This window comes from Haliotis rubra, unplaced genomic scaffold (assembly GCF_003918875.1).
Source record: "Haliotis rubra isolate DU_JTF1 unplaced genomic scaffold, ASM391887v1 Scf50, whole genome shotgun sequence".
Lineage (NCBI taxonomy): Eukaryota > Metazoa > Mollusca > Gastropoda > Lepetellida > Haliotidae > Haliotis > Haliotis rubra.
The window spans coordinates 2,333,320-2,360,671 of NW_025767191.1; the positions used below are offsets into that span (position 1 = coordinate 2,333,320).

The 27,352-nt window shown below is 38.1% G+C and overlaps 1 protein-coding gene and 1 long non-coding RNA gene across 2 annotated transcripts in view; one reads left to right on the forward strand and one right to left on the reverse strand.

The window, feature by feature from the left end:
* LOC124291848 (neuropeptide receptor 15-like) overlaps positions 1-13,680 on the forward strand; it is a 33,813-nt gene extending 20,133 nt beyond the window's left edge. Inside the window, exon 3 of the mRNA XM_046728919.1 lies at positions 12,449-13,680. Coding sequence (XP_046584875.1) covers positions 12,449-13,175 — 727 coding nt within the window. The 3' untranslated portion in view covers positions 13,176-13,680. The remainder of the gene's footprint in view (positions 1-12,448) is intronic.
* On the reverse strand, positions 4,430-23,805 carry LOC124291849. The gene is made up of 4 exons (XR_006902294.1): positions 23,795-23,805; positions 23,605-23,609; positions 20,539-20,544; positions 4,430-4,567 (listed from the first exon to the last, which is right to left on the reverse strand). It is a non-coding gene; the product is annotated as an uncharacterized LOC124291849 (long non-coding RNA).
* Positions 23,806-27,352: the final 3,547 nt, after the last annotated feature.

Genomic DNA, 27,352 nt, shown 5'->3' on the forward strand with positions numbered 1-27,352 from the left:
CATTTTCAAGAACGTCGGGCATCATCCCTACTATCACGTAATGTCTTCAAAATAGATTTCACCATTACGGAACTTTTTCAACCCTCGTGTCTGATCCAGTAATGGAAACCATTAACATTAATGAACTCTGATTTCAGCAGATAGTTCTTTCTTTATGTATGTTTTAGGGGTTTGTCGCTTTTATATTAGAGAAATTAATGTAAGAAACAAAGCGCCATAAAACATTGAATTTTCTAGTCTGTCCGTTCCTAACATTCAATCAATTTTGTGAGGAAAATATCTGCACGTACTGAAATTTCTTTTGTGAATCCCCGCGGGCACAGGAAATAATTATAAACAACAACGACACCTTTAAGATGAAGTTCAATACAAAACCACAAAATACTCTTTGTGTTGTAAGATGAGAAACCAAACCTCAATGAAGAAGTACTAGCGAACAGTGTTCTTCAGAATTACTGGATATGTTGTTTTGATTTCGTCAATAAATTATCCTTCTTTTCTCTGATCTTTTGGTGACATTTTGTTAAACATGATTGGACTGGAGTTGGAACTCAATACTATCAATTTGCTTTCGCCAAATGGCAATGCCATCATAGACAGTGAAATGAATGACGGAAGTAGCGATATACTCAAAACACTTCCTGTTTTCTTAAACCACACCAATGAAACGTGTCCAGCTTCCTGTAATGATTTACAGTATTACTGATGTCAAGACAATATCCATCTGTTATCAAACAAATGCATAAATACTGAATTTAAGAGGCAGGCGTTTTAGCTGATATTTCATCACGTTCCAGTGCTGTAGGATGAAGAACAATTTGTATGCAAACTGTGTCCCTGCGATCGCAGATTGAGGTCGTAGTCTTCTGATTCTGACACTTAATTACTTGCAATCAAAGATGGCGGAAGGAGATAACGTGAAATCATAATTCAATTTGTGTCTCTTCATTTTGATGTAATATGTCATACGGAGAAAACAGAGTAGTGAAATAATGCAAAAATTGAATATTCGTTTGGGAGTTAAGCCCAATTTCCTTTTGAAGAGACCATGAATAATAAAACGTTCATAAGCCAAGCTACTTGCAAAGACATTTGTGCTGTAGCGTAATTGCACCAAACATTTTGCATAATTATCAACATTACGCTTGTTCTTTGAATGGGACAATGTTCCTGAATCAGAACATTTATACAAGACATATAATTCCAAGTACGTTTCCCTGGTGAACGACCCAAAAAACAAGAAGAAGAAGAACAACAACAACAACCAAAGAAACAAAAACAAACAAAACAAAACACACTTATCGATAGGATGCTGTTTTATAAACTTCGTAAAAATAATTCACAGGAAATATGCTTGTGTAGACAATTTGCAAACAAAACTATTTAAAGATACTGACAACAGACCTACACGCTTGTAAGAAATCGTATAAGCTTAACCATATATATGTTTTTAAGAAGGCAATAAGATCAAAGAAGATCTGAATGTACATCAATATAGTATAATGCAGTACGTTTAAAAACACCCTGATACCTCTTCTTTTACCTTTCACTATTTTCACATTTAATTGATGATCCAAATGCATTATTCAACATAAAAAATACACTTTTATTACCATATTTCATTTGTTGATTTGTTTTCGTCCTTTTAAAAATAATTTACGAAATCCTTTTAATTGCACATTGTGGTAATATGAGACATCCGACTCCAGCTGTCTTTTTATGAATACTGATTATGTTTCGAGGTATGGCATATGATGAATTTAATGACAGCTGAAAACATTGATTTTATTGTGTTTTTGACCTCGACCTCCCTTTTTGAGTATGTTTCACAGTGGGATCAGAGTTAAGAATTCAGTCATCAATAATGAGTTCAACCAGATCTCGTTCTATAAGTCATTATTCAAATCATTCAAGGACATTTCCATACCCGTAGATTAGGGGAATGTTTGCTTGATGAATCGGGTCAAGTCCGTAACGATTTTTCCAAACGAATACTGCTAATGAAATTGGACAGTTGGATATCGTCCAAAAGAGACAAATTGGTCCGGTGCCTTTAGCTGTATAACACTAAACATATACCAGTGGATGAGTTTGTCTATGTGTCAGAGTAGAGGTTTGTTAATTTCTCAACAAACGTTGTGAATCTTCAAGAGATGAATGAGTGTGGTTGGTATATAGCGACTCCATATTTAAAACAAACATAGTGAATATATGCCAAAGGGGAATAAGTAGCCATAGTAAATGACTTGGTGTATAGAGACGCTGCAGTCTCAATAAACGTGCATAGCCCACAAAAGTATCAGTGAGCATGGTGAATTACAGGTTGTATAAAGATGACCATTCTAGGAGTTGGTTGGATTTATTGTGTTGTGTATAGTTTAATGTCATTCGCGATGATCATAATCGATAATTCTGTGAATTAAAAGCGAACACCAGCATTAAACAGACCAGTAAAAGAAACCTGACTCTACTGAAAAGTTGACACTTTGAGTCCAATATTGTGACAAAAGTGTTGAGAATCAATCGCCCAAACACTTTGCTATGGGATGTACATGCTCGAGTACCTATTTCAGCGGAACTTCAGTTTGGAGTGAGTTTGGCCAATGTCCTTACTGTACCAGAGCTTACAGATAACTACGATGTTGACGACATTGATCAGCTCCAAAATGTCGACTTGTCAAGTGGAAACTGACAAAGAATCACAGGCGAATTAAGATTCCAGCTTTTCAGAGAGAAAGAGTAACTGCCACGCAGAACGTACGCCATTTGTTGAGTTAAAGACGTCGAACATTTTGAGGTTGGGGGTATTTTGTTTTGGGGTGACATCAGGACCAGATCAAACAGATCTGATGACTTTTGCAGGAAATAACACTGAACAGTTTAACATTGAGCAATTTATTCCCGCTTCCGTTCTGGCAACACAAAAAACGGACTCTGCTTCTGAAAAATAGTAAGGCCCAATACAAATACGGATATCTCATGCACGTCAATAACGTAACATCCTATCCCCGCCAGCTCTTTCACAAGACGTATCACCCATAAAATCCTTGTGGGATCACCTTGACCCACAAGTAAGAGCACGACCAGTTCGCCTTCGAACAGATGAAAGGGTGCCACATGCTTCATTTCTCCCGTTTCTTGTGATCAGACGTCTCAGATCTTCTATTGGTATTGATGTCCATGGTGAGCATGCTGGATATTGACTGACAAGTGTGACATGTTGAAGATGTAACGGGAGTTTGATGTGCTGATTTCATTCTTGATGAATGGTGTGAATTGATGAACTACTGATCCCTCCCTCCAAACTGTTAATATCAACACCGTAATTGTGTTCTCATTCACAGTATAATTGTTGTAATGATATTAATTCACATATTTTAACAATGTGGTAGTTTCCTTGTCTAATAAAGTTTCTGCCATATTCTAATAGAACATGAAACCAGCCTGTAGCGTGTAGAGAAATATTGTATTGAAATATTCTAAATGTACTAACAATGTTTTAAGCTGGTTTCCAGTTGAATGTTTACCCAGAAACTATTACTTCTTTCAGCTTGTTTGAATTAACGAAAAAACGTAAATTTACACCTCAGGATAGGATGTTAATGATGGGAAGTCGGTCATGACAAGATGGCTTGACTGTATTGATTTTTCCGTCACAAGGGATATATATTTCCATGTCAAATCAATTAAGGATGTTTTTATAATGCTCATTATCACTTAATAATTAATTTTTTAAAGGAAAGAGAATTATTAGATACATTTTGAATCATAAGTTTTGTAAAGAGATCAATGGTATTTTAAACATTGTAGAATAAATTAGCAACTACGATTGTTAGTGGCTGTACCCGCAAAGGGGGTTAAAGTATCCTAAAATGATTGTCCTCCTGAGAGGGTACGTAAGTCCCCAAACTTTCAAAGTAAAATTTAAACTTACCAGATTTTTAAACATAGTATTTCTGTTCTTTTAAATTTCGGTTAAAGTTTTCCTACAATCGCCAGCGGCTGAAGGGATGGTGTAAATCCAACTAGGGTCCATGCAGATATCAAAGGCACTGTAAGTCCCTATGGTCCCTGGTATGGTGTTCTACCTTCAGTTGCTGGCGATCTATAGCCCATTTTTATATTGTATTGTGCTAATTTGAATTTCAGTTTTAGAGAGAGATGCTAGTTTAATTCCTTGATACAGTGATATTCTAGTTGGTTTTACTGTCCTTGTCCTTCGATGACAGGTTTTAATTATTTACAAGTATTTATGGTGAACTTGGTTAGTAACGATATGGCTGAAATATTGCCGATGTGACTGTAAATCTTAACTCACTCACTCACTCATGACAAGATGTAACAAAGCCTATATTTATATATTTTTATATTTATTCATATATATATATATATATATATATATTGAGAGAAACAAATAAGGGAGCACAAGAAAATCCAGGTGTTCCTTTAATATTTTCTAGTTTTCATCATCAGCTTTGAATAGTGCTGTGGAATGAAATCTAAGAATAAACAAAGGAACACCGCAATGAAGTGGTGTTCCCTTATTTGTTTCCCTCAGTATATGTGCCTGTTGTATATACATGCCTTGATAGTCCCTACTGGTTTCATATATGATATAAAGAGAAATTGACTGAGTGAGTTGATGTGTTTATGTTTAACTCACATTGACATATAAGCAAAGGTGGCCTTAGAGGGATTTGTTGCACTGAGTAAAGACTTCAAGCATTCACAGGCACTGTTTGTCTACACTAGGCGAGTACTTCATTCCACTGATGTACCTAACCTGAATATGACATTTTCATAATAACGTTTTCATTTGATGCATTCAGAGATGAGTCATTCGTTATATGGTTATGCTGCATCATTATTGAATTACTAATGTGGTTATTTATAATGACTGAGGAAAATGAAAAATGCCTCGCCATCGTTAATCACTGACATGTTTGACATCCAATCCAATCGGTTAGACAACATGAGAATGAATTAGGATCAGGTCTCGCCATTTGGTCCCTCCGGCTAAGGTCAATTATCTAATTTGCCATTTGACAGCTTGTCGTAATACAAACACGATTATCATGATAATAGGGTATATGTTCATTATAATAGAACGTGTATGGATTACACATACACACGAGACAATAATTACACTAACTAATGGTTACTATGCATGATTATACCATATTTTCCAATTATTGCTATAATTGATGTTCATCATTTCACAAGCTGACGTCGAAAACATGATTTGTCATTTGATAGTGTGTTGCGGTAATTTGTATCCCAATTAACCAGAAGACCGTGATCATGCAATTATAAACAAGCGTAAGACATAAAGAAATATATAACACTGGTGCCTCTCGATATCAGGATATCGCAGTTCTTCCGTTCGTTATAATTCAGTTCTGAGGTGAGGTGAGGTGAAATTGGGTTTATATGGGAGAATATTTCGCTCATATGATGACGTGCATGCATGTGTATGTGTATGTGTATGTGTGACTGCTTGTACTAGCCCAGACTTAAGCTGGTTTTATAGTGCTAGCCCACTGAGATACCATGCCGCAGTGAAGCATGAATACCCCACTCAGACACATTATACTGACTCCGAGCCGACCAGTCCTTGTTGTACCCATAAATGCCGAGCGCCAGGCAGGGACCAACAAGTACCATATTTTAACGTCTTTTTGGTATGACGCGGTCGGGGATCTCAATCAATCTTTATTTCATACTGAAAGGCCACAGGCCTGTAGTACATTGTTTAATCATGTGCGGGTAGTAGAGCATTCTTTCGGAGAATAAAAGCTTTATGGATATATATGGACAATCTTTCTATATGTGTTTTACTGGAATTATTCATCAATGATATAAACTTATGCATTTCAGGATGTACATAATAATATTTCTTTATATATCTATTTCTTAACGCTAAGTATGCTGGGCAAACACATAAGAAGTGAAACTCATCTTCGACCTCGTGTAAGTTGCACATTTGGCAGATTCTACTTTCTTTCTCAATACCTTGGTATCTCCCAGTTTCAACATATAAATAATGCGCGGAGCAGCGGAATCTCGCCAATGAAGATTTATATTTCCTTATGGTCAAGACTGAAAGATAATGTTCTGCATATATGGAATCTTTTATCATTTTGTAGTAAAAACATTTATTAGATAATGAGAGACTAGTTAACCAATTTTGAAGGAATATATCTTTAGGTCTTTGTTTAACTGTACAGACAAAGTGAGAATGAGATTCTACAAATTGTTCATGCCAGGCATTGCCGAAGCCGATAGATGATAATAAACTGTTTTATGTCTGTTACCCAATTACGTTTCCCATGGCCATGGTCGGGGATCGTACCCGCGACTTTACGCTCTCCGGACGGACGCTCTAACCACTACACCACGGAGGCGGTCAATTCAGTTCTGAATCACTTCTAATTGACTACAAGTATAGCAAATGTAGTGGAGTGTACTCACCTCCATCCAAACGTATAACAGTAGCATTAACGGATGAAGTAACATTTTTAATGGATTCAATTTTACATCCAAACATTTAGAACCTGTATATAAGGCTAGGAATTCTAGATGTTAAATAGGCAATTGAAAATGCTGATTGCAAGATACAATTAAATAAGCGTGAACTAGTGCTGTGCATTGCCACTACAGGTTCCCATAAAACACACAGTCCCGCTGACTTGGTTGACACATATCATCGTATCCCAATTGCGTAGATCGATGCTCATGATGTTGATCACTGGATTGTCTGGTCTAGGCTCGATTATTCAATGACCGCCGCAATATTGCTGAACTATTGCTGAGTGCGGCATAACACTAAACTCACTCGCTCATAAAACACACACACCTATTCTCGAACTGAGCATCCTCATCACAACACTGCATCAGTTCAAGCTATTATTCTGACATTTGGTACATTAGTGTCACAAAAAGGTCAAGACAACCAGTCACAAGCATCCCATATTAACACATACCAATACAAAGCAATATCACTGAGTAATCATTGCATCGGTTCGGGTCAGGATTAAATACAATTATTTGTCCCTAGGTTATGACTGTCAAATAAAAGAATAATCACTTGTATCAAAGTCGATTTTTATTCTTGTAACCGATCATAAACTACCTGAATGTGATAATAAATTTCAAAGAAAACAATAAACCTTTTATTTGCTATATATCATTCCTGGACGTGAAACTTGATAGTTTAAATCTTGCTGCTGTTAAGGAGATGGAGGTGACAGATTCATGATTAGGCATAGGTTCGTTCGGTAAAAAACTTCGTCAAGTGATTAAGGAATTGCCCTTCATATACCATACCTGAAAGTATGGTGTTTTATTTAAGTAAGGGTTAGAGCGGATTGTGGTTTCGCTATTCTACACATTCAAGTGTCCTTGAAATTATCTTGAGTTGTGGTATTCCTGTATCATACTTTATTCTGATCACAAATGTTATTTAAAACAAATGAAATGCAAGGTTTCTTAAACACTGTTTGAGGTTTGGTGTGAGTGCACGACGTGTTAACGAAGCAGCTTCTATCAAGGGCGGCGCGTCAGCCGAAGTTGGAAGGAAACCTATGACGATCCAGAGGGAAAATTTGGTAAACCAAAAGAGCGGATACTGAAGGCACTTTCTGTCAGGACGGCCTGTTCATTTCCAAAGGGCAAAGATTTCTCTACAGCTAAATACAATGTAGTAAAAAAGTTCAGGAATCGAGGTTTTATTCCTCTCCTAAAAGCATGTCAAAAGATTTGTGTGTACATTTCTGCTAAACTTGGAGGACCAAGAAGGTCAGCAATGAGGTTGTTTATATTCCATCTTGTTTATATTGTTTACGATCGATTTGACCTGAAGTCCTCTTTCCGGATGCAGCCAGACTGAGCCAGTTCCTTTTATTGTGCGGCGACAGTGAAGTGAAGTGGCCTATTGGTATTCTGAACGTGTTGGTCAGCAACTACATCCCCTGTCTGAAAATACGAACCATGACGATATTCTTTCCCAGTTAATTATTTCGTCCGTCAAGACGGCTTATTGATCTGCTAAGATATTGGTCCCTTGAGACGCTCGTTATCCTTTATATGGTGAAGTAGAGGGCGATCAGAGCAACGGATAGGTAGGGAAATAAAGAGGGTCTAGAGGATGAAGACAGACAATTGGAAGGGTCTTATTGCGAGTACATTAATAACGGACGGTGGATCCAACTATTACATAAATAATAACACGCTTTTGAAGGTGTTCCAATTACGGAAAGTTCTTCTATGGTTAAGAGCGTCAGGACGGTAGGTCCATCTAATACCTCATGAATAACACGCTGCTGAAGGTGTTCCAATTACTGAAACTTCTATGGCTAAGAGAGGCAGGATGGAACCTGAGAGTTGATGTATGCTTCCAAAGATTAAAGCAGTCTGCGCAATACATCCGCGAATCTTCGACATGGTGTTGCTGATTCTTCGGGGAGTGTTCACAGCATCGCTGGTAATTCCTCTTGCGCTCGCTTTTATTGTGTACTTATTCTTGTTCATATGTTATTGGTGCAGTTAGAAAAGTATATCAGTGCTGATATGAGAAACGTTACAACTTTCCATATTGATTATTTGTCTCTTGTAATTGTGGAACTGTTATAAACTTACTGGAAAGCAACAAATGTCTCGAAGAATTTGTGTAGACGCTTTTATTATCCCATGGCAGATACTGAATGCCATGGTTCTCTAGAATGACATATAATGCCCATTAAGTTAGAAATGTTTTAGGGGGTTTAGTGTCTGGAAACGTAAATTTAAAGAAGAGATTTGCGGGTTGTGCTAGATGCTGAATATCAGCACGCATCGATTAAGAGTGTTGATTTAGCTTGCTCATTTTCTCAAAGGAACATTAGTTATGCCATGAGAAAAATAACTAATCCTTGTACCGTCTGGAACTAGTGGAACATCGACACTAAAGATTGACATGCAAATTGTTTGAAATGGTGGAATTGCTTGCTCGTTTCCCGGGCTACCAAATGAAATAATGTGAATTCAGATAATTGCCAACATCTCAGAAATTGGGCACCTCATCATAATAACTTTTATTTTACAAACAAGAGCAGAGGACCATGTGTCCACAATGACCATGTGTTTACTGATCTCAAATACTGAAATCGTGTTAAGGGCAGCTATGCAGTTTTGGTAATAATGGCATTCGGAATATGGGAACATTTGTCTATGAAAATATTTATTAACTTGAAGATGTTTACGCCGCATTCATCAACGGTCCATTAATTTGTTACTGAGACAACCAAGAAAGCCAGAAGCTGACAGCACACTCACGCTTTCTGAATACGATGGCAAAAGTATGCATGTATAACATTCCAGGTATAAAATACCGTCATTTGTGGACGTCGGATGCCTGGAATAGTAAGTGAAGGTTCCCATGTGAACGTATCTCAGCTATGAGTCAATGGTAACGCTGATTGTAAGTCATATTTCTTAAGAAAAAACCTACTCAGGTTTCTTTTCAGTAGTAATTTCCCTTCGGCACGCCAGAAACCCATGACCGTGGGCACAACTCCCGGTTCGCCCTAATTATGTTTATTTTGTTTCTGTATTATGTCAGCACAGTGTCTGTACTTATAGGTTTCAGCAAAGCAGACAACGTCTAAGGCCCACAATGCTTGGAGGTTTTATCCAACTATGATCTAGGAATAGCTAGCATACTGTTCAGAAGCGGCGTTAATAACATCCTTTCACTCGCTCACTCTTGTAATTTCCGGAAAACAGCTTATTCAGAAGACGATAGCAATAGCAACCGTATTTGTTTCACTCTATCTATTCTGTTCTTATATGCCTTATGTCTTTACGTTGGTTGGGTGTTGTTCTTCGATCTTCTTTGCCTTTACATACGAACTTTATTGTTTCTTTGTTGGTTTTTTTGTTTTGTTGCATACTGGCGTTCTTTGATCAGCATCAAATAATTCATGACCGACAAAACCCTTTCCATAAGAACAATAATCTACTAAAGCAGAGTCGATTGCACGATTCTGACGGTATCGCAGATTTGCGTTTATGAAACACTGTGAATTAGTTCGTATATATAACCACATATGTCTCTCAAACTCTCTGAGAGTGTTCAAAACCTACTTTGGGTGAACAGAAGACCTTTGACTTACTTGTTTTTGTTAGTAAAACGTTGAAACATTAGGTTAAAATGTTTTGTAAAAAATCGTATTTTATTCCAGTCGTCATATATTCATTACCCCAAAACGTCATCTTTGCCGACTGAGGAAAGTGCACTTTGTTCAAACGTTGACCACATTAGTTGAATCACTGGAACGAACCATCTTATATATTAGAATCAACGTCATAAATGCGAATAATTGAATATCATTTGATAAGAAAGGCTCATAGGTCATTCCTGATAAGGCAATTTTCTTTAATTCATGAGATATTATTCTGTTATGGAAACAGCCAGACACACAAAGAAACTTTCGTGAGCCCATTTATATCACACATGGTAATGCCATGTCCTTCTGAATTAGATTGCAGATGCTGAGAGGCGTAAAGATCAAATAAAAACAGCTTCCCTTTGTTTTCCCATAACAGAATAGGACTTATCAGGCACACACGACGTATGTGGACCATAAAAAAAAAAAAAGAACCAATAAGAAGTGGGAGTAAATCGATCTAGCATAATTCAATAAACATGAGGACAAGATCATGTGAGGTTTCAGCTAACAGTGAGCTCGCATTGAGGTCAAATATGTGGATCCGCTCCAATGCATGACTTGGGCACTTATCGAATAATACTTGTGAAACCTGATTAAAGGGAAGTCATATTTTAAACAGTAATCCAAGAGGGATTTATCCGTCGAGACAGATGATATACATAGCAATGGGTTTTGCAAGTAGTTCATCACAATTTGCGTCAGTAATTGTGATTTAGTGTCCATGAAATTAGGTTATACAACCACATTTATCCAAGAATGAGTGAAAACTGGTGAGAGTACCACCTGATCTTGACAGCTATGTAGGATAATGTACACACATAAAATCGTTAAATATATCATGGTATAACGGAGATGTGCGAGGAAATCAGATAGTCTCCTTATTGAATAAATCAAAATCGAACCAACTCCGATTTGATCTCATGTATACTGACGAATATTCAATGCATTACCGATGTGCTACACCAGACATGAAGACGCAAAAATACGTGTTATTTTCAACAGCCAATAAAATTGTACACCCCAAAATGAGATAATATTGCAAATGACCAAATAAAGGTAAGCAAGTTCAATGGTACAAAATTTTCAATATTTGTCTTGATTGATATCACCCGCACAGAATTTAGTTAATTCCCCCACAAAACGATTAAACAAGGTATTAGAAAGAGATTTAACCGAAGAAATCGGGTCAGCAACATCACGAACCGTCTAATGCTGTAGGCAATTTACTCAAATTCCCCTGGGTTGACCCACTATGCCTGTTTTCAAGGTCAAGTGGAATTTTACATGTATACTCATCCCATGCCTAAACGCAACCATACTGATATCACCACTGAAGTCAATGCAAATCATTCTCGCTTGAACAACATCAATCATTAGTATTTTTCTTTAGGATGTTCGATTTCCTCAAGGAAACACTAACCGGACATTGCCATTCATTCTAGTGAATATTCCGATGTTTAAAATATCTGGAGCAGGGAAGCCACCTTGTTCATTCGATTTATCATGTGCCAGTATCTCGCTTATTAGCCGCCCCCTGCTGTCACAGACAGAGATATGGTTATTAGCGATCTGTAAATTCCCACCACAGATGTAATTTAGCCAACAAGTAATACAAATACTGTTCAATAACCATAATATGATTTTCATCACGGTTGTATGCCAATTCAATCATAATTGGGGCGATGGTGTTGCCTCTTGCTTAAGACGCTAGATCGTCACGCCAAAGAGCTAGCATGTGTGAGGCACATTTCTATGATCCCCCCATAGTGATATGACTGGAATATTGCTATACCATACCTACTCAGACGCTCACTCACTCATCACTCAGTCAAAATGATGTTGCACTAGGGTTGCATGACACACTATTCTTCATGGACAAACATGATTAATCATCGTTTATAAAAATCCATTCTGTAATCATAATTAAGAAGACATGAGGAACGAGTGTGACCTTGCTGTCTACCACTGATCTATGTGGTCTACACACGATTACTACAAAACGACTTGATATAGCTATAATATTGCTGACAACGGTAGGACACATTATTCACTTATCAAGATACTCATTACACAGAACAAGTCCAGCTACTAGAATTATTACAGAAACTTATAGAATTAAATATTCTCGAATTATTTCCCCTGATTTAAAACCATTTGCATAATTCATTCTAATTATTTGATGTTCTCTTTAAATGATTATTGTTATATGATATGATATCATATGATATTTCAATTTTCAGATTTATTGGAATTATACATCCAATCAAAGCGCACATCTTGTGTAATCGACGCCGGATAGCTTGTGTTGTGGGATTCATCTGGCCGTTCTCCATCCTCTGTGGTTCCCCTACCCTCCTGTTTAACACTGTCAAGCGAGGCCATCCTCAGCGTACCACCGAATACTGTATGCTGGACTTCCCAGTCCACCATAACTTCTACATCATGGTCTTCAAATACAGTGAGTTTGGTCTCTTCTACGTCATGCCGTTGGTCCTCCAGTGTATTTTATACGCTATTGTGTCTAAACAGCTGTTCCTCGGATCTGAAAAGCTGCACCGTCGATTGACAGTTCTTGACGAAAACGGAACGGCAAAGGAACGCTCTTCTGAGGCCCTGCAGGCTCGTAAGGGTGTTGTTAAGATGCTGATCATGAGTGTTATCGTCTACTTCATCAGCTACTCGCCTAACCAGGTTCTTCTGTTTTATCATACCTTCAATGCCAGGCATTTTGAGGACAACTGGACATTCCAAGTGTTCGTGGTGATAATCGCCTACGTCAACTCAGCTGCAAATCCTATACTCTACAGCATATTCAGCCAGAACTTTCGAAACCGTTTCAATATGGCCGTTTGCTACATCAGGAGGAAGGTGAAGAAATCTTCGCCAAGAAGACAATCAACATTCAGTACAAGTTCCAGATTTGGAAGACTCACCAGTCTTGTCCCCTCAGCAAATACTGACCTATGAAACATAAAACATCATGAGGTATTTTAATCTGTTGACATACAAACTTCATTCCGTTGATAGTGAAATCAAAGTTAAACCTTTGGCTCCTTTTCATTAAAAAAAAAGATTGTGTGTATCGGAATACCACTTTGACGTTATTAATATTAACAATATATGTTATCAGTATATTTTGATAATATCCTTTTCCATATAGGTGGATGCATTTGTAAATAGACATATTTTCCTGGATTTGGCATCCTCATGTTTACGTTGACACTGTGCTAAGACGGAGACGTGATTTCCACGAAGACGTTTGATAACATGCTCTATATTTGAAAACAGAGTGCGGATATTTTTGTAGTGAAGAATTGATCACCATATGCGCAGTGTAAAAGTATTTTGTTGTTTGTGCGTGGACTGTCATTTACTCTTGTTGATGTTCCTGCGTTATATCTGTAACAGGTCGATATATGTCATTAATCATCATTGTATTGTGTTGATATAGTTCAATAAAATTACAAACGTGTTTATGACTTTGGTGATATTTGATATTCAACACGAATCCGCATTTTGTGACAACTGCAACTTTAATAATTAATCCGATGTATTATCTCTATGAATTTATTAATACATATCGTGAAACCTTTGTCAATTTAGGAGATGACAATTTACTCAAGATATTTTAAAAGGTTGAACATTGCCGATTAATCTAATGGCCAAAACCATCAATCGCCATTAGCACATTCCAGATTAACATTTCGTTGATAACACGACCTCGCATGGCTGAAAAGTGCAAACCCATGTTGTTCGTTAATTGGAATTTCTCACATCCATGTGGAATTGGAATAAATGCTGTGATGCAATTGCCACATGGAATATTTTTTCACCTGCAAATAAATATACAGAAACAAAAAATATACATGTCTAGAGCGAATGACTATGGGAATCAAATCTTTGTCGACAGCAATAACAACAGCTGTATCCACTCTAAATCGACATTGTAATCACAAGAAAATAGTTTACAGTTGACGGATGCAAAATATTTTCTAGCAGGTGACATTGAAAGTTACCTTCTCTAATCCCTGTCTTTCAATACTTGTCTTTCAATATCAGGCACCAGCTGTTGTTAACACCCAATCCTAATTTTAGTTGCAAGATGTATTCCCCATGTGGTTGGAGATTCGTAGATCTACATGTACAAGGTGTGGACACTAGACACTGCATACGTTCTCTTTCCAATACGCCAATGCCAGTTGCGACATTGGGAATTGGAGGTATGTACGTATACATGGATAACGCTGTGATATACGCACGACGTTGGAATAAACAGAAGCGAGTGAGTAGTAAATAGTGCAATCACTTAGTTTATGGTGCAGAGATGATTTTAATAGTTTAATAGATAGGATGTACTGAGGAGATTTGGAATAATTCTATACATAATACTCGAGTAAATCATATTGCAAACGTCAGCCATGTCCATTGTCATCTCGGAGATTTGACGACTGTCTGTCTCAAGTACACGGAACAAATGACAATAAATTAGTTATAACTAGCTCAATTGCACAATGAAGAGGCTTCTGTCATATGATGAATATGACACGGTGAATACTTCGTGGTGTTTGACTAAACAAGGCAATGCCCAAAGACAAAATGTCGATGAATAACCAATTTTGTTTCCAAATACATTTAAACTAGTGAAAACACGTATATGGAAGACGGCCCGTTACAATGAGGAGTCTCTTTGGAGAAGGCTAAATTGTTGCTGAAAGACCATAGATTTGTTACCCATAGACACAGTGGAAGCAGTAAAGATTGGGATCTTGCTTGTCTGAGCCATTTGATCTCCTGTGGTGTGTATTTCGACACACAACAAATACATCAAAAGCGCGGAAATTGTCGCTAATTATGTCTGTAAATAAAGCCCTGCTTTTATATGCAAGCAATTTGAATGTTTTTGTAGGTATCTTAAGAGCGGATCAACGGCAGATTGTCTCGGGTGATGGACACGGGGAAACGTACCGGAAGAGCAGCCATTAGAATCCTATGCTAATTGTCCTGAGATAAACGACAATTCGGAAGTGGGAAAAAATACCTCTTCTTGTCCAGGCAATTTTTAGACAGTGAAAGGATTGGTATGTGACAACAGTTTTACGTGAGACTCTTGGAGACGTTAGCGCGTGAATCTTCTTTTACCAATAAATTCTATGTTGTGGAAGCCTGAAGCTGATAGCTCGTGGAAAGATCACATATGCACATCCTTTCGAATTTTATCGTTAAAGCGTTTACTATCTGATTTTTCTTGACGTTAGACATAAGTCACTCAGTATGCCTCTACCCCGTTAAAAGAATACGATACAGTTAATGTATTACTTGAAACATAACAGCAATAGACCTATAGTTTGGCATGAAATGCATGTGGATCCGTTTTTTGTAAATATCTTTTCATCCAATGATCCAATCGATCTCAAACTGTGCAAGTGGATGTTTTGTCAGACAACCTAATCACATTGTAAATCACCGATTTTATGCATTTGTATTAAAGAATCTGTCTATGTAACTGTCAACAAAATAAACAGCAGAACGCAGACGGCTTGCAGAGGGAGGGAGCCAATGACCTGTAACAGCGGCAGTGTTGGGTCATAAAGGTAAATGCACGTGCAGTTCATGATAGTTACCTGTGCACTGCACAGTGATAGACCGTTTGGATCATTCACATTGACTACTTCTAGCTGACATCATGAAAGCTTATTCAGATGATGCTAAACGTTTAATTAGAAATGTGTTGGGGTTTTTTAAAAAGAGAGCAAACGTAGCAAACCGATTTATAAGGTGTCGGATTACATGAAACGTACAACTTTTGCTCTTGGCATGAAAAAGAACATCGTGCTAAAAATTGTGAAAAATAAACCAACAACCAATAAACAAAACCTTGTACAAAAAGGTAGGCATCCAAAGTTAGATTCTTTTGACATCAGGGTCATCAGAGATGTCATTCGCCGGCTATTTGCTAGAAATGACAATGCTCCCTATCACAGTGTTCGAGATCCACATAATAGGTGCCAAACTTCCAATACAAAGAAGTCAGATATGCAGCAATGGCTAACAAATAACAATATAAATTTTCAATTAAGGCCACTAAACCACAGTTGTACTCTTTGATTAAACCTAACAAACCTCCACCCACATATAACATTGACAACATGCTACGCCAACACGGCCATAAGGTCTTGAGATTACCACCGTACCACTGTGATCTCAACCCAATCGAACTTATCTGGGGAGACCTTAAAAGTACAGTGGCCCTTGAAAAATCAATCATTCAAGTTGAATGATGTCAAGCACATTGTCAACACTGCTATATGTGACATTGATATTGCACGCTGGCATGCATGTATTGAACATGTCAAGTAGGTGGAGAAAGAGTACTGGCTCAAAGATGGCTTGAAGGAGCAAACAGTTAATCCAGTTGTCATTCGTCTGGACACTGATGACTCCTCTGTGGAAAAATGGAGTGAACTTGATGATGTTTAATTCTGTTATTATATTTACAGATAATAATAGTATCCAGCCAGATATGCTCAAAGAAATATAACTTCTTTTAACAATGACAGCACTGACTAATTCCAACGACTTATAGTGTAACATGAAACACTCATTTTACATAAAATTATCATGAAAATATAAATATTAACTATCTATATGCTTAAAGCTATTAGAAATGCATTGCTTAATTTGGAATGTGAACGACATCAAAACATAACACTTTTGTCTTCATTCTATCTTTTCTTCAATGAGTGTGCATGATTGTGTGCGCTTGTGTCCGAGGGAACGGGCCTTTAACAGTTGTTGAGTTCTAACCATAGGTGGTCCGATTAATGATTTAGTGTAAATATACTTTCTGTGTTCTTTAAATGCATTTCCACTTAGGTACTGCATAAACAAAATATGACATTAACATTACAAATTTAAAGATTTTAACCTACAGAATAATTCTCACTAATTGGTTTTGTGGTTAATGTTGAACAACTCAGAGAAACAAACTCCGTATGATGGTTAACAGTTGGCACCCACCTTACCCTATTGACGACCTGTGACACCTCTTCATACCTGTCACGTGCATAGCTGATCTACATTGACGAACGTTGACCTTTATGACCCAACACTGCCGCTGTTACAGGTCATTGGCTCCCTCCCTCTGCAAGCCGTCTGCGTTCTGCTGTTTATTTTGTTGACAGTTAAATAGACAGATTCTTTAATACAAATGCATAAAATCGGTGATTTACAATGTGATTAGGTTGTCTGACAAAACATCCACTTGCACAGTTTGAGATCGATTGGATCATTGGATGAAGAGATATTTACAAAAAAACGGGTCTACATGCATTTCATGCCAAACTATAGTGGTATATTGAACCAAAAGGCGAAATGCAGAGACGTTTAGTTGACTGTAACCAATGATCGTGGGTTTGGTTTGGTTAGTTGTTTTACGCCACACTCAGCAATATTCCAGCTATATGGCGGCTATCTGTAAATAATGGACCAGACAACCCAGTGATCAACAGCATGAGCATCGTTCTACGCAATTGGGATATGCCAACATGTGTCAACCAAGTCGGCGAGCCTGACCACCCGATCCCGTCAGTCGCCTCTTACGGCCAGCATGGCTTGCTGAAGACCAATTCTAACCCCATGTTCACGGGTTCTTTGGTTTGAATCCTAGACTCGTCCTGATAATGTCTGTTTGGTTAGTCATAACTGTACCCATGGTGCTCGTGGGTGTCACAAAAGTGGGAAATTTGTCTACTACCTGCCTCACTTTGGTATCTCCTATCGCACCTGGCTATCACGCAGTGCAATAACTGGAACACCATTCGAAGCAGTAAGACAAGCAATCGCATTTACTCACAGTAAATCAATGACAAATAATGATATTCTGACATTTTTTGCATTCAGAGTGTTTTTCAAAGCAGATGTTACATAAGATGTTAGATTTGTATAAATGGTATTGTCGGAATAACTGAAACGTCAAGGACACAGTCTCTGAGCGATTCAGTCTATTGATAATGTATGCATATTAATTTACCAATTAGATCGACAGTCTCTACAACTGTTGGACTGCATGCAGACTGTTAGTTTGTCTCACAGTCCCTGAACCACATTATTTTCCCTACTGCCAAGCCCTATCTGCAATGCTGAAGCCTTAAATACAGCAAGTCTAGATTTCCTCTGAATCTCTTGCCTACCTAGGGCTCCTTTTCAATTTAAATTGGCTTACTATTAAAATATATATATTCAGAGACTAAGCATTAGTCTAGCAGACTGTGTTAAGCGTGATCTATACCGTTATCGTAATGAACCCAGCGACGTGATGGGGACAGGAGGGCTGCACACATTGTACCGATGTGAGAAACTGACCCTGGACTGTCAGCTCCCCTGGCTAAGTAAACATAGCAATCATGTGCCAGGCATTGCGTCAGTGCATGTGTGGACAAGTAACAGTTATCTACATGACGAATCTCATGATATGTTCCATGCTTAACATACGTGCTCGATCAAGAAACAAGCTTGATTCATTTCAATGAAATTATGTAGAAGGTGGAAGTGCCCATATAATCATTTTTCATTCATAAATAATTTCAAACTATTGACATAATACTATTGAATAGTATGTGTGTGTAATGAACAGGCGAGAAGATATATTACTCATTCATGCTAAACGTAAAGCAAGCTAACACATGCACACACATACAGTGGGATAGTGTAGTAGCTACAGCGTCGTCGCTCATCACGCCGAAGACCTCTGTTCCATTTCCCACATGGGAAAGCCCATTTCTGGTGTCCCTCGATGTCATATTACTGGAATATTGCTAAAGGCAAAACTAAACTCACTCACTCACCCACATTCATCAAATGCGCGCGCGCGCACACACACACACACACACACACACACACACACACACACACACACGCACACGTTAAGGCACACTTTGTTATAAGTTTTAATAGTGGCCATAAACCTTCAGGAAACGCACATTCGTGTGTACACATTCATATCGATCCGTGACATTTGGATAACGTTCAGCATGACATTTGACTTTCGTTTATTGAAGTGCACGTTCATTGAATACTTCAAAATTCAATATATTCAAAATTACTGGATCTGAAATGGATATTTCAGTTGGTATATAAAGATATGATTAGCTTAAATTCTGAGGGTTCATTAAAGGCAATTAGAACACAACCATCCCATGCCATGTGTATAACCATCCTACTCCGACCACTCTGCATCGTAGGTGAAAGACAGAACGACCAGGCTGCAATTTGCCCAAGGCGGGTCACCAGTTGATAGCAACTAAAAATATTGATGGTTTTCAAGAAATTCAATTTGTACATATGGCATATGCAATTTCAGATCACATTCGATATTAGCGAGATCCAAGGTCACTTAACCAAGACTAAAATGGACAGGATAGTAGTTTTCTGGTTGATAAGGCAAAGTTAAGCAATTTTCTTTTTGGCACTTGCTTATGAGCCAGTCAGTCACAATTACAATGGTCAAGGCCGGGAGGACAATATACAACGACTTTAGACTTGGCTTTGGATGATGACACTGACAAATATAGATGTATTTGGACCTGTTACATTTCGTAGACAAATCTTCACTGAAGGGCAAACAGACATCATTCGCTTGGCTAACTCTTCAACTGATGAATGCCCTGATGACGACGGCCGTATCACACTTCAAAGAATGAGCTGGAGTCTGAAAGGATGCTGTGTGAAATTAGTAGATAATCATCTGTGTTTCCAAGATAGATCGAAGGTACAAAGTAACTGCGCCAAATTGAATTTGAAAACAAAGCAGAGCGTGGGATTTTAAATATTTATCTTTGGTAAACTAGCTCTTTACGTATGTACATTTTTATCTTCGCGTTGGTAAGTAAAAGCGTAAAAGCGGCAAGGTTTAGCTGTTATAATCAGGGAGACGATCTGAATTACGGACACGCCAATAATGAAACATAAACAAACTACGACGTTGTATACGTTTAAAAAGTGGTTAATTAAGTCACTATGCTTTAGTTTAGTTCAGTTTAGGGCATACTCATGCCTTCAAGCTCTGGTACACCGCATTTCAGCATTATGACGTTATTCTTCACAGGGCGACAAAAACATGACGTCAAAATGCAATATGTTGTCTCTGAACCTTCGGCTACAATCACTTAGTCGATATTCTAGTGTGTTTTGTGTGAAAAATGTATTGCCACGACCACTTTATTATTGTAATAACCACAGCTATAGAATTTGTGACTTGTATGTGAATGTATTTCGCAATGCCTTCAGACATGATGGAAACTTTCATAACATGGTATAACGGTATAACCCAAACAAACGACTAAAATATACAAACAAAGCACAAAGGCCTGATTCGAAACTAATATTTATAAATCTGCTTAATATTAGTGTGGAAGGAATGGAATATAGAGAGTGGAATCTGTATGGACAGATAACCGAGAGTGGTTCTTCTCCGGCGTTGTTGGACACCATTCATTGTTAATGATTTTGTCGCTTACTAGTATTTATCTGTATGGTGAATGTTCGACCAGTGCCATGAACTTACCCATTCCCATGTCTGCCGTATGCAAAACGCTGATATGTCCAGTAATATTCCAAATAGAAAAGGTTATATATAGATGAAACCTAAGTATCATTTGTACTATGGTGACATGTATAACATGCCCGATATGTTACCGTATCATGTTCAAAAGGCAGCTCGAGTCGTTTCTAAAGTCACCATTCGTCAACATTTACAGAATGGTTGTAAGTCCAAAAGCAAAATATTACCACAGTGACTATCAGAAGTTGAGGTCAGTTGTCATGGAAATCATACGAATCTGAAACAAGGAGTATGTGCTTTGTAGGACGACCATGTCCATCAAATAAATAACCGCCATTGAACCCACGTTTCAGTTTCAGTGATCCCATTAAGACTGAATGGTGTTTCATCTATACTGTGAAGTAATGCACTGACGAGCCGGATACGAGCTGTGCAGTGGACCTGATACTAATATTGACTTTCCTCGTCATTTCTGTATGTGAAGCGTCGAACAATACTCGCTGGAGTGACCACAACAGCGATCGTCCTCGTGTCATGTGGGCGATGTTGTTGTCGATCATGCTTGCTCTTTGTGATTGACTTAGTTATAGAGAGCGCATTACAAGTGGAAAGAATGGGTCAAAGAAACGGAACATGTAAATGTAATTGAAGGCGTATTTGCGTTTGAAGATATCTGTAGTATTCATAAGGGATTTATGTCATAATATAGTGCATTAAGTTTAGCAGTTTTCTCTGAAGCAGATCGGAAGTGTATCGATTCTTTTTCAAAACATTTACTGCAACAATGTCATGAGCTATGCATAATCGAATATCCATTTCTTCGCTGAAGCTGATAGAATTTGACATGTTCGGATATAATTTAGAAAATGTCCATTACTTGAAACGACAGAGAGTCGTAATATTATACATAAATGCGTATTTCAGTTAAAGCATATGTTTATAAAAAGAATAAAGATTCTCATAAACTTCTACGCGCATTGGCCCTATTCTACAAAAAAAATCGTAGCGCTAAGTGTATGTTAAAGTATCATCCAAACTTAATATTATGTGAACAAAACAGCATACGAGACTTTCGTGACACTACTTGTTTAGTTAGTTGATTTGTCATGCCCCCTTAATCAGTATTTCAGTTTTCTGCCAATAGCTGATGGAGGTGAAACTAGGAAGGACAATGAGGGGTACGATTGAAAAAACAACAACATTAGAATGTTTTTATGTTGTAAAAGCTTGGATGTATTTATCAGTTGTATTAATAGACTCTGGCGCTTTTAGCAACCAATCACACATGGATGGCATGCCAAATGAAACTACCTTCACAATTGATCTGCGACTATAAAACATTCACAAGACTTCTGTGAAGCGTCATATAAATGACCCAGGATGTCAGTGTTTCATGTCATGTCCGGTTTATTTACAAGCCATGGTTTCCAGTTAAGCAAGACTCTCTTCGCTTTGGTGCACGGCTTCTGTTCTCAAACTAAAGTTAATTAGTTAATCGAGAAAGGAGTTTGGTAGTCTAGTGGTTAATGCGTTCGATCGTCACGCCGAAGACCGGGATTGAGTCCCCACATGGGTTCAATGTGTGAAACCCATTTCTGGTGTCGCCTGCCATGATATTGGTGTACTATTGCTGAAAAAAGCGAAAAAGGCATACTCACTCAGTTAATCAGAAAGTCTGATATCAATATTACATCTAAATTAGGTTAGTAACAACCTGAGTCTTGTAAATCGGGTGTTTTGCAACTCGGTAAGTCAGGCTCGAGAATGTGATCAATAGCATTGCATTGCTCATGATATTAGTCACTAGACTGAGTTGTTGACTGGATTATTTACAGTTAAAATTTGACACCTGGTGTTCTTAAACGTCTCGTATTATGTACATGTAAAGAACAAATTCATACGCAAGCATACCAAGGGTGGAATATTTATCTTGGATAGTATCTTGGCGACAGACCAAAAATAAATAAATGTATAAAATTCAACTTCAGTGAATGATCGATTACTAGACAAAACAGATTCTACTGGACGTAAAATACAAACTGTAGTGAAAGTCATATACATGAAGATCAGCGATGACATCAGGTGTTTGCGAAATGGGTAGGCATGCCCATAAACATTTAATAGTCAACCAATGAACAGATTTTACTTTTTCACATCGGGATTTGGCACTTTAGGACAACTGGACCAATGTGTCTTTTTACGTTTGTTGAAACCTTTTCGAGGCGTACGTTGGTATGTGATTAAGAGATTTTTTCCATTCCACACAAAAAGGCTTTTAGAAACCCTTGCACGACTGCGTGTTTTGTAATAACCACCTATTAAGGGTTGGCATTTTGAGTGTTCAACGTATGTGCCATACAAGTCACCTTCATGAACCATGTTATAGCACAATGTTAACAAGCTTGTTTAGCTGCAAGCACATAGGCTTGTTTGCTCTGATTTCAGCTACACGTATACATCCTCGTAATTCAACGAAGTGGGATTAAGCGCAAAATGCCAGCTGTTCCAAAGACATTAGTAACATTGAGGAAAATGTGTTTTTTTCATGAGAATAGAAATGTTGCGATATGCCCAACGGATCTTCAGGCTTATTAGAGAATGTTCTCCCTGTTGATTACCCATGAACAAAATTAACAATATTTTCGTTGCATTTACATTAAAAATATATTTTTGTAAATCAATAAAAATCAATATAATAAAGTCGTGTATGTGCTGAGGCGATTGGACCATGTTAAAATTCGACAGCTTATGTTGCTTCTTAGGACCTGTCTACATGATCCAATGCATATTTGACTCAATGATAAAGTACGGTCATTTCAGGAACGTGAGAAAGGATACGTGTGCTCCATGTTAATACGACAGGGTAACTGGTCGTATCATGCTGCTGAGCAAATACCGGGCGCATGTTTCCTGATTACACACATGCTGTGGAGCCTAGTGTTTGCACTGGCTACACTTTTGACACTTGTAACACAGATTTTACTCAAAGGGCAGCATGCTAATGATTTTCTGTGTATCACAGACTGACAGAAGAGGCGTTTGTTTGATCCATCCATCAAATCAAATTTGTGGCCGTAATGATGCATTAACCTTTTCGTTATTACATCAGGATTGGTTAGATGTGTAAACCTTGCATTTGTTATTTCAGTGCTTTAAATACTGCTCTGATTTCAGAGAATGGACTGAGTGGAGGAGGCAGCGAAGAGTTTTGCAAGTGTGAGTGGGTTGGTAGTGCCGCTGCTTGGAACAGTATTTTGAATTGCGGTTTAATCACGGTATGTCAACTTAATATGTAAGAAGAGCCCGAATTAATACACCATTAGACCTAACTTTTTCAATCATTAACCATGGTTTGGAACTGATATGTGTAAAAAAACACCTAACATTATATTTGGTAATTCGCCTTATCAATGTTCTATCATTACAAATTCGTTGAAACCACAGTGCCTTATAAGAGAAGATTCGTTCTAATAGAGGGGTGGTGTGGTGTCACAGCTATACATCTGAGGTGTCCAGATGAAATTCGAACTCACCTGTGAAGAGTATACACATACTGTCCCAAACTGGTCTAATGAACCTTATTACTGAGTGCGGCGTTAAAAAAGCAATCTTAGGAACCTTAGATGCCGTCCACGTATCATTGAAAGTCCTGGTCGAACCTTGTGCTCATTCAAACATTTGGCAGCTTATTGGTCTCAACCGAGGGCATTGTCCGAGCTGCTTATTCCGATTCCGTAGATGGCGAGGTCTATGTTGGCCTTGATGAAGATAACTACTTCAAAGACATGGTAATGTGTTTCTCTTTGCTTATTAAGACTGACCTCTGTCAGAGGTAGAATGACGATATCTACCAGGACGATTGAAACCAGGCCTCACGCCAGGAATAGGTTGCTGGTGATCTGATTGCCGGGAATCATGACACATTAATCTTGGAGGAAACCCAACCTTGAGACGATTACCGCCTCAGTGAAAATTTTGAACTGACAATTTGTTGTACTGACAGACAAAGAATACAAGTCAAGGGGATCTGGATTCAAACCCGTGATCACTGATTCTGACCTCTTCGTAGCAAGGTGCGACGCCTCTGACGACCGCTCTGCCGCAGCTGGTGATGAGTGTTAGTGAGCGGAACAACGATGTAACTTATGTCAAAGCGTTGTTTCTGTGATTGTTACTAGATACTGTCTCAGATGTTTACACGTTAGTGAACAATTAGACTAACGCTTGGTCTCTGAATATATATGTATATATATAATTTTGATAGTAACAAACAGGAGACCAGAGATATCTAGACTTGCTTTATTTAGGGCTTTAGCACTGCAGAGAGGGCTAGGGAAAATAGTGTGGTTCAGGGACTGTGAGATAGACTAGTGAACAATGATCCTGGTGTGGTTGATCAGACTCGGATTGATAGAAATTCCACACTATCTGGCATCTCCTATCACAACTCGGTCAAAACAGACCGCAACAATACAGCATTCGTATACACACGGTATAATGTCACACATTAAAGCCACAGCAAAACTATAATTTCCCAAGATATTCAGTTGTCGAAACAGATTCTGATGTTCTGATCCAAAGGTCATATGTATATGATGGCTTCAGCTGAAGTTGACAAAATCGTATTTATGTCAGCTGAGAAATACTTTCCTTTGTAAGATTGTAAGTTTCCTGAGACCAGCAGGAGTTGAAATAAGAATTGGAGTTGTCTCTGGTGTCTACATCTAAGTTTAGCCATCAGTCATGAAGGTTTGGGTGAAATTAAATCAGCCAATACTAATTTCGTCACTGTCACTTGTAATCTTACCTGTAACCGGCAATCAAAGTGTTTCGAAAACGTGTCCTTAATGTATTCTGATTAAATTTAGAGATTTCGACTGCAAATTTCACAGTACACTCGAGGACAGTAAACAGTTCAGTCCAAATTGATGTTGAGACAATCCAAAGTTTAGTCAAGTGGTTCTATCGCAGATTAGATCCACAATATGCAGATTACAAGCCCAGTGGCCGTACTAATCTAATACACTTCTATTATGCAAAATGTCATCCCGAGACTCACGTGTACAAAATTCAATCGTTTAAAATATTCAAACGTTTTATGGTAGACATTTCCAAACTTCTGACGCATTATTGACAATAATGCTTCAGAATCGGAGGCTGTCCCCCACTTTGACTTCTTTCATAAATCACCGTGTTCTTTTCGATCGACTTGCCTTTGCGTGTGTTTGTAACGGTTGTTTAGTGTTGGGCAGGATACTCACACCTTTTCACCCACACCTGTTATCATTACTACATTTGTATTTGATCATTATTACTTCCTCCGTGAAGCCCATTTGTGGTGTCCTCCGCCGTGATATTGCTGGAATATTGCTAAAAGCGGCGTAAAACCATACTCACTCACTATTACTTCCTCCGAGTGTTACACCCCTGGAGGTCCGGGTTAGAATGAACCTTCAATAACCCATGCTTGTCGTAAGAGGCGACTAACGGGATTGGGTGATCAGGCTCGCTGACTTGATTGACACATGTCATCGGTTCCCAATTGGTTAGATCGATGCTCATGCTGTTGATCACTGAACTGTCTGGTCCAGACTCGATTATTTACAGACTGCCGCCATATAGGTGAAATGTTAACTAAACTAAACTCACTCCGAGTGTTACATGTCGAACACATCTGCTGCCATTACTGTGAAATAGTGCATCAGTAAGATATTGTGATAAAATTAGGTCATGTTGACGGAACTGTTATTTTTTCATTTGAATAACAGTACATGTGACATGATATGATATGATAACGAAGGTCAGATCAAACTGCACACATGAGGTACTGTTCGTTTCAAAAGCATCACACGTTGTTCTTTCAGAACGGACTATCTCCGAGCATTAAACAAAACCTATACCATACGCATCACTCATCACGAAGCACGTGTGGTACATATGGTATCACCTTAGGCAAAAGAGTTGCCTCTGTTCAGATTGTGTGTTAGAGCTGTGAGCATGTGCCTTGTATATGGAAAAGGCGCATTATAAATTCAGAATTATGATTAAATGTTATCAGAAATGGCAATTTCTTCTTGTATGTGCACTCTAGGATCTAGGAATTGATTTAAGAAGTTTATATTGCACCATGCGCCCCCACTCCCCCATTATTGTCTTGACTAATAGCTTGTCTGTGAAGTGGAGGTTCCATGCCACCCCTGAAAAGGCACAAGGCTCAGCGAAATACAGTATCCCCATTTTCCAGCGTTCGTTATTTTCTTGACTTTAATAGCTTCTGAAGACAATATACTGCAAATACGGTTGTCGTGGAAGTGGTGTTTACTTCTAACATAGCCTTCGGTCTGTGACGTATATATGCGCATGGTATGAACATTTAGACGCACAGTTTCTTTCGCATGTTTATACTCCTTACACGCATACTGGTTTGTAACTACTAGGATTCTCTTATTACCCAGTTTACATGATTTATCAGAGTATGTTAACATCATCCTCGATATGAAATCAGCAAAGCCCGAGCTGAACACCATTATAATAAATATGAACGTTAGAGAACTAGTTTAGTATTCAATTGGATGCGAACGGCAAA